Source organism: Trichechus manatus, unplaced genomic scaffold, assembly GCF_000243295.1.
Source record: "Trichechus manatus latirostris isolate Lorelei unplaced genomic scaffold, TriManLat1.0 scaffold00002, whole genome shotgun sequence".
Classification (NCBI taxonomy): domain Eukaryota; kingdom Metazoa; phylum Chordata; class Mammalia; order Sirenia; family Trichechidae; genus Trichechus; species Trichechus manatus.
The window spans coordinates 4077437-4086754 of NW_004443938.1; the positions used below are offsets into that span (position 1 = coordinate 4077437).

General features: G+C 47.4%; 1 protein-coding gene across 1 annotated transcript in view; it reads left to right on the forward strand.

Moving 5' to 3' along the window:
• Window positions 1-57: 57 nt before the first annotated feature.
• Window positions 58-9318, forward strand: part of RPS6KA2 (ribosomal protein S6 kinase A2) — a 232142-nt gene continuing 222881 nt past the window's right edge. Inside the window, exon 1 of the mRNA XM_004368781.2 lies at window positions 58-206. Coding sequence (XP_004368838.1) covers window positions 108-206 — 99 coding nt within the window. The 5' untranslated portion in view covers window positions 58-107. The remainder of the gene's footprint in view (window positions 207-9318) is intronic.

Genomic DNA, 9318 nt, shown 5'->3' on the forward strand with positions numbered 1-9318 from the left:
GCGCACCGGCCGCGCGCCCCTGGAGGTGACGCCCGGGCGCGGGGATGCCCGAGCCTCCCGCGGGCCCCGCGGCTCCTCCTGCCCAGCGTGAGGCCCCGCCGCGGGGCATGGACGTGACAATGAAGAAGTTCACGGTGCGCAGGTTCTTCTCTGTCTATCTCCGCAAGAAGTCGCGCTCCAAGAGCTCCAGTCTGAGCCGGCTGGAGGTATGTCACCCTCTCCTGCGCGCAGGTACCGGGCAGCCGCGGAGGCAGACGCGCCGAGGGGCGCGCTCCGAGGTGGGAGAGGAGGGACTCGCCGGAGGGACGGTGCTAGAGACCCGTGTCAGCGAGTTAAGAAAGTTACGTGAAGGCTTGTCCTGGTGTCCTCCGATCCAACCACAAACGGCTAGAAGCGCCCTGGTCGTGACTTGGTAATGGCTACGCTGGCCCGCGGGTCCCCAGCGGGGACTAGAGTCTGCCTCATAATGTGTTAAATGCCACTGTCGGCCAAGGATGCGGGGGACTGCCCTGTTCGCCAGCTGGGTGTAGGTGTGAGGCGGGGTCCAGCCCGCGAGCCGGGGCCGCCCTGCGCGGTGCGTGGGGTGCTCAGAGCATTCTCCAAAGCCTTCTGAGTGCCTCGCCCTCCCCAGCGCGCTACCCACGCTGGTGGCCGACCAAGTACATCAGCGGTGGCCGGAGGCACGCAGAAGACCAGCGGGATCTTTGAATTAAGCCCAGAAAGCAGCAGCAGCAGCAGCAGCCACCCTCGGCTCCGGCCGGTCTGATAGGTGCTCTGTAGCTAGTGCCTGATGCAATATCGCTGCAGCTTCGGGCTGCAGGCACATTTGTCCAGCAAACCCAGACGACCCTGAGGGTTACGTCCTCTCGTCGTGTCCCTCATCTTGTCATCTTATGACTCTACAGAGTCACAGTGGACAGTTCTCTATGGTGTGGGTTTGTTCTTCCGACAACCAGGTCTTAGTCGTCATTCCCCGTCCGTGTGACATGGTTGGATCTGTAGATGGTAAAACGGTGAAGTGAAAAGAGACATTGCGGTGGAGGGAGCCGGATTCCCTCCAGATTGCCTTTGACACTGCCCTTCCCTTTCCCAGGGGGCGGCACCTAGCATATGGGGGTTTCTCTGCTTGTTTCTGATGAAGGCAGATCAGTCGGAACAATGTCACATTTTTCATCTTGAGGTTCTTTGTCTCTGCTGCCAGGATATGAGGCGCTGGCATGGCTTCTGAAACAATTAAGAGCTGTTTAAGCAAAGCTCAGGATAGATATAACGGCAGCTGAGAATTACTTGCTTAAAAGTTTCTGTTACGTATCACTAAATCAGAACCTGAAGTAGCAGATAGGTCTTCTGGTTGTTTTCTGAGGGAAAAACACATCTATTCATTAATGGTGGAGGGCTTGCTTTCAATCCAGCGGTGACAGAAGTCAAACGTATGTTCACTGAGACAAATAATTTTCCTAGCATAAGAACAGAAGCTCAGAATGGTATTTACCTTTTCATAAAATAAGCTTTGATTTCCCATTTTATCCCAATGCCAATTGTATTAGACAGCCCCTGTTGCCTCCGTTCACCGTCCTTTGCAGAGGAAGGTGTGTGTGAGCACGCTGCAGGCGCCATTCCGGAAGGAGAGCACTAGAAGTTGGGCTGAACCTGGTGAGGTTTGGAATCCCATCAACACCGTGCACTCGTCTGTGTTGTTGGGGTTTGGCAGGAAGACGTGGGGGGTGGCAGGGCTCATCGGAGAGTGCGTGGGGAGACAGGGTGCCTTTAGGGGCAGAGGCATCCCAAAGAGATTTTGCCAGGGTGAAAATAAAATTTCTGAAAACATAAATAAGCCATCAAATATGCAGAAGGTGAAACTCACTAGAAAGAAATGTTGTCTATCAGCAAGTAATTAACGAGCACATAATATGTGCCAGACCCAGTATTAGGTGCAGAGAAACAAACAAACAAAAAAACCCAAACCCATTGTCGTCCAGTCAATTCCGGCTCATAGCGACCCTGTAGGGTAGAACTGCCCCAAAGGGTTTCCAAGGAACGGCTGGTGGATTTGAACTGCTAGCCTTTGGGTTAGCAGCCAAATGCTTTAACTATTGTGCCACCAGGGCCCTTAGATGTGGAGAGCAGTCTAGAACAGATGTCCAATACTACGGCAGTGCTGTGCTCTTCACAAATGCATTCACCAACTTGCCATGTTGTGGTGCTTGCGAAAATCCGAGTGGGCATGATTTACTATCCTCATCCTATTGCTGGGGGGAAAGCCCAGCGAAACCGTCTTGCCGAAGGCTTGCCAGCTAATTTATTCCACAAGTGTTGGTGTGTCAGGCCCTGCTGGTTTCGTTAGGTGCTGTGGAGTCGGCTGCGACTCCGAGCAAGATATATGTCCAACAGAATGAAATGCTGCCTGGTCCTGCACCACCCTCACCATCGTTGCTATGTCTGAGCCCATTGTTGCAGCCACTGCGTCAATCCATCTCCTGGAGTGTCTTCCTCTTTTTTGCTGACCCTCTGCTTTACCAAGCATTATATCTTTCTCCAGAGATTGATCCCTCCTGATGACATGTCCAAAGTAAGTGAGACAAAGTCTCACAATCCTCACTTCCAAGGAGCATTCTGGCTGTACTTTTCTCCAAGACAGATTTGTTCATTCTTCTGGCAGTCCATGGGATAGTCAGTATTTTTTGCCAACACAGTCCAAATGCGTCAGTTTTTCTTTGGTCTTCCTTATTCATCATCCAGCTTTTCGAACGCGTTGAGGCAACTGAAAAGACCATGACATCTTCACTTTTTAAGATTTTAAAGAGGTCTTTTGCCACAGATTTGCCCAATGCAAATAGGTCTTTGAGTTCTTGACTGCTGCTTCCGTGAGCATTGATTGTTGATCCAAGAAGAATGGAATCCTTGACAACTTCAGTTCCTTCGAATTTATCATGATGTTGTGTATTGTCCACTTGTAAGGATTTTTGTTGAGCCCTGCAACGCCGAAAATACAAGACACGGAAGTCCTCACGGTGCTTCTGTTTAGTGGCAGAGATCCAAGGAGTGGCAGCCCTTGTGCTTGCATCCAGTATGTTCCATGGTCCTGCCCAGCTGTCTTCCCGTATGTTCCCAGAGAAGCTGGCCTATTCATTTATATCTTCATGTGCCATTATAGGCCAGGATGCGCTAGCCAAAATCACGTACAATTTCTGCGGGAGGTCTACTGATAGTCGTTTGAGGTTGAGACGCTGGACATACAAAGTGCTTGTCACGGATGCATGTTTGCTGTTTGGGCTAGTGAACAAGATAACTCATCTGAGAAAAAGAAGCTGGGTGTTTTTCAGTGTTTCTGTGAAATTTGCGTTTTGAAATATGCACAGAGACTTTTAAAAATTTTGACTTTTGAAATCCAAAGTCCAGGGGCATAAACTCGAAAGGAACGGTAATTACGTTAAGTTTAAAATAATACCATCTTTATTAAAGAGGCTTTCAGGCGAGACTCAGTCCTGACGTTTTCATGCTTGCCTTTAAGATTAACTTTACAAATAGCACATGGCATTTGGTAAACTCCAACTGACAGGGAAGCCAGGTTACTAAATCAGGTTTGGAAACAGTTTATGAATTTGTAGCTAAAATTAAATTCACTTAAATATTTTTGTGATGTATCAGCATCGCGCCAGCTGAGATGCCAGATAGTTGGCTCTGGCAAGTAAAATATCAGGGGCTTCTAAAGAGAACCTGCTGTCTTACACAGCCCTCCATGTGCACGACCTGGAAGGGCTCAGGGCTCGGCACCTGCGGGACCCTCACCCTGGTAAAGCTCTGAGTCCAGGGTGTTGGCAGCCTTGCTCTAAGAACCATAGCCCGTGGCTGGAAGGAGAGGTGGGGCAACCGCCCATCCCGCAGTCCATTTCATAGCTGGGGAGGTGGAGGCTCAGGGAGGGGAAATGACTTGCCTGAGCCCTGGCTCCCGAAGTGTTTTAGAGGAAGTTCTTGATGTAAGAACATGTGCTATCTCTTATTGACTGTGGCCGTTTGGCATTGTATGCTTGTTGGAGTTCACCGTGTATTAGGTCATTGTGTGGGTGAGGAAGGGAGGGGGTGATTGTTGTCATTTTTTAAAGGAACTTACTTAATGGGGTACTTTGGAATGGGCTCCACAACCAAACATTATTCTGGAGACTCTGTCTGGAAGTGAATTTGGGCTTTGGATCAGATGCATCTAAACTGAATTCTCAGGTCCACCTCTCACGGGCGGGCAGTTACTTAGCCTCTCTCTAAGCCTTGTTCTTCTCCGCTGTAGAAGGGGAATTATACCAGTTCCTACCTCAAAGGGTTAACGTGAGGATTAGTGAGTTACTGTCTGTAAAGGCTTAACGTGGAGTCGGATGATGAATTTGCTCAGTCAGTAATTGCTAGGTATTAATATTAATGAAAATGGTTCCTGGGTTTATGGACGTTTTTCATATTGTACAGCGTCTCCTGATCCTCTGAACTTAGCGATTACTCCTGTGATCTAGGCAACCGATGGCTTATGCTGTCTCGGTGGCAAACTCCCTGCCTGGTAGTTAACAGTTCAGAGACCCTTCCTGAGTGCCAAGGGGAAGACAGGCCGGAGATCAGTTCTTCCAGCCTATGTATGTTCCAGATTGTTCCATTTGATAAGACGGCCCCATTTGCTGAGATGGAGTGACTGTCATCCGGCCGGCCTGTCGGTGTTCCTCTTCCTTATCAGAAATGTCTGCACCTGTGTCAGCCGCAGTTATCTATGAATGCATTCCCAGTGAGGTCACCCAGTCACGGCCCCTGAGCCCAGGCAGCTTCAGAAGCAGGAAATGCTTCCCATCCCCAACCTCCCAACCTACAGAGCTTCAGCCCACGAGGCAGGCAGGACTCTCCCCCACTTAGCCCTCCAGTATCCAGGAGGGCCTCCACAGGCGGACAGCCAGCTCCAAAGCCTGGTTAACCATCCTGGAAGGGCCTGGGTCTTGCAAATAAGTTAAAGTCTATTGTCGTTGGGTGCTGTCGAGTTGATTTTCGACTCAGTGACCCCATGTGTTAGAGAGTAGAAGTGCCCCATAGGTTTTCTTGGCTGTAATCTTTATGGGAGCAGATCATTAGGTCATTCTCCCACGGAGCCATTGGGTGAGTTCAAACCGCCGACCTTTCAGTTAGCATCCAAGGGCTTAACTGTTTTTGTCCCCTGTGCTCTTTTAGAGTCTATTATATGCTAATAATTTTTTTTCTCTTTAAACTGTTTCCTCCAAGAAGGAACATAGGTTTTTAATTAAGTAAAAGTGGTGTTATTTACTCACAGTAAGATAGCAACCAGTTTTCTAAAGGTATCAGTATATGAAGTCAGTTCATTCAGGGAAAGGTTCTTTAGTTTGGTGGGGGGGTTCTCTTTGATTACCTCTCACTTGGGCCATTTCACCTGTTGTTGACATTTCTGCCAAAGACAAGTGGGGGTAAATGAGGACAGAATGCAAAAGTGGGGGTGAATGAGGACGGAATGCAAGCCTCCAGCTGGAAGGCTGATGGTGGTGAACCATTGAGTAGGAGAAGCATTTCCCTTTATTTATACACTCTAATTTTTAGCACATACCATGTGCCTCGAACTAAGTAAGTGGGATATAAGACATGATTCCTGACCTCAGGGAACTCAGCAGTTAGCAAGAGACACAAACAAGTTAGTAGAAGCGTGCCTGTGGTGCTTGTTGTGAGGTGCCGTCGAGTCGGTTCCGACTCACAGCGACCCGGTGTACAACAGAGCAAAACACTGCCCAGTCCTGCGCTGTCCTCATATTGACCCTGTGTACAACAGAACAAAACACTGCCCGGTCCTGCGCTGTCCTCATATTGACCCTGTGTACAACAGAACAAAACACTGCCCGGTCCTGCGCTGTCCTCATATTGACCCTGTGTACAACAGAGCAAAACACTGCCCGGTCCTGCGCTGTCCTCATATTGACCCTGTGTACAACAGAATGAAACACTGCCCGGTCCTGCGCCATGCTCACAATCCTTGTTATGCTTGAGCGCATTGTTGCAGCCACTGTGTCAGTCCATCTCATTGAGGGTCTTCCTCTTTTTCGCGGACCCTCTACTTTATCATGCTTCATGCTGTAGTGCCTAACTCTTGTGAAATCATTGGCATCATTGGGTCCAAATGGTCTCATTATATCAGTTGTCAGTTTGTTTCTATTCCCCGTGGTCAGATAATCAAAGTTTATCTATGTGCACATATGAATATATTCTAATAGCACATCCCCTGTTAAGGGTAGGAGTTACTGGGTAGTGCAAATGGTTAACTGATCAGCTGCTAACTAAGAGGTTCCAGTCCACCCAGAGGCACCTAGGAAGAAAGGCCTGGTGATCTACAATCAGCCGTTGAAAACCCTATGGAGCACAGTTGTACTCTGTTACTGGGGAAGCCCCATGAGTTGGAGTCAATGGCAACTTTTTATTTTTTTTAATAAAGGGTAACATGGTATCCTAATGAAGTAAATATTAAAGGACTCTTAGCAAATATCATGAGCAAATTTGGCTGCAGTCATGGATAAAAAAAGGTTTCCTGGAAAGTTAAACATTACGGCTTATTCTTGGTGCCTGATAGGTGAGCTCTTCTTCCAGATCTTGGGAAGCATCCAGGAAAACCATTTCCAATTAAAATCATTTTCAGGTGCTCTCAATAAATGCACCCAAATAAATCCCATTGTAATCCTGAGTTTATTCAGCTTTCTGAAAACCGTAAAAAATAAATGATAAGACCACAATAAATAGTCCATATTAATACATACTTAATTTGCTTGTCTTTTTGCTTACTTTATGCTTTATTATCTTTTAAAGATGCTAAACTTGATTCCTTATTTGTGGTCATGTTTCTGTGATATTCCTTGTCTCTGCAATTTCATTATAATACTTCTGTCCTTCCATACAGGAAAACTCCCCCAAAGTCTTGCTGCTTATTCAAAAACATGAGAAGAGGCAATCCATAATATTGAGGTCTCTCTCTCTTCTTTTTTTTTTCCCTTCTCCATCCCCTTCCATACGCCCATGTGCTATTTCCCACCACGCACCCCGTACCACGCAGACCATTTCTATTTGTAATGCATTCGGGAGTAGAGGATGAAGGAAGGCTCACTGAATAAAAAATGAAGCATCTGTCCACACCATCTGACTGACTGATTACGCTGGATCGCACTGGCTTTCTTGCGTGCTGGGTGAACGTTTTTCTTAAATGTGGACGCATTAGCAAGTGGGTAGGAGATGTGGGAACTCTCCAAGACAGCTGCTAGGACCACTGGTTAGAAGCGTGGGGAGTAGGGACACAGGCTGGGGCTTTAGCAGAAGGAGGAAGGGAACCTTGGTGTGAACCGGCGCTTTGTGGATTATGTGGTGCATGCTTATGCAGCCTGTGGACAGTGAAGACGGGGGCTGAGGCCGAGCTCGTCTCCTACCAAGTGAAGAGGCAAAGCATTTTAGCTGGAAATACTTGGCATCTTTTGCTCCAGGGTTCTGTGCACTGACTGTTAAATAAATAGAGCTAGTCTAACACTAGGGGCCGTTTCTAGAATGCGCTGCTTTTATTTCTGATTACCAAAAAAGTCCGTTGCCATCAAGTCGATTCCGACTCATAGCGACCCTATAGGACAGAGTAGAAGTGCCCCACAGGGTTTCCAAGGCTGGAATCTTTATGGAAGAAGACTGCACATCTTTCTCCCGGTGGATTTGAACCGCTGACCTTTGGTTAGCAGCTGTGCACTTAACCATTGTACCACCAGGGCTCCTTCTATTTCTGATTACACTGGGTTCTTTTTTGTTGTTTTTTTTTTTTTTTCCCAGCATTATATGTTAGCTGCTATATTTTTGCTGGTAAAAGCTATTAAACTCAAATAAGTAGAAAATGATCAACAAATAGCCTGTTAAGCTACAGTGTGATTTAATCAAGCCAGTGGATCAGACACAAATATATTCAATATAAAATACTGTTAATCATATCTGATTTGCAGCTGGGTGAGAAGCCTTTCATGCTGCCTAGTTAGCTGAGTAGATATAATTGTTGTGCAGCTATAATTAAACCTAAGGAACCCACACACCAGGGTCTAAGTGTGTCTTAACCACATACCTGTGATTTATGACTCAGCTGGCGAGAACTGGGGTTTCTAACCACCCTAGGCGTGTAATAGGGTTCCACAAGAATTTACACAATCTTCCGCCAGATGCGTCAAAGGCATCCCTGGAAGGAATGGTATCTGATCAGGGAGCCATGCCTGATTTCAGCCAGCAAACGTGCGAGTAGTCAGTCTTTGTCAAGGAGCTTTGGCTTGCAAAGGCCCCCAGGTTTGCAGGCTGCCCTCGCCCTGAGACTCTGACCGCTGGCCAGGCCATAGCCCTGCCCCTCCAAGGGCACGCACCCCCCGCCACTGGACATGCCCAGACCCTGCCGGCGGTCCCTCGTCTTCCTGCTGTCTGCCTCGCCAAGCCGCTTGATTCTGTGAGCTCCCACGGCCCCAGCTACACGGTGGTTGTTGTTGACTGCTGTTGAGTCATCTCCGTCTCCTGGCAACCTTATGTATAACAGAGGGAAACTGTCGCCCAGTCCTGCACCAGCTTCATTACTGTTGTGTTTCTGTCCATTGTTGTGGCTATTATGTCAAACCATCTCACGGACGCTTTCCCTCGTTTTCACTGACCCTCTATTTTACCAACCGTGATGCCCTTCTCTAGAGATTGGTCTTCCTGATAATGTGTCCAAAGAAAGGAGGCCAAAGTCTCGCCATCCTTGATTCTAGGGAGCATTCTGGCTGTACTTCCTCCATGACTCATTTTTGTTGTTGTTGTTCTTTGGACAACCCATGACGTATTCAGGTATTCTTCTTCAGCACTACAGGTGGAATGCATCAGTTCTTCTGTCTTCATTGTCCAGGTTTCACATGCATATGAAGTGATTGAAAAGACCATGGCTTGACTCAGGCACACCTTAGGCCTCAAAGTGACATCTTTGCTTTTTAACACTTTATTTTTTTTCTTTTTTTTTTTTATTGTGCTTTCAATGAAGGTTTGCAGAACAGATAGTTTCTCTTTAAACAGTCCGTACACATATTGTTTTATGACATTGGTTAACAACCCCACGGCATGGCAACACTCTCCCTTCTGAACCTTGGAGGACCTTTTTTTTGGTGCAAATATACATAGCCAAAGTTACACCATTTCAAAAGTTTCTACATGTACAATTCAGTGACATCGATTACATTCTTCCAGTTGTGCTGCTATTCTCACTCTCCTTTTCCAAATTATTCCATCACCATTATCTTCAACTCACTGCCCCCTAGGCTT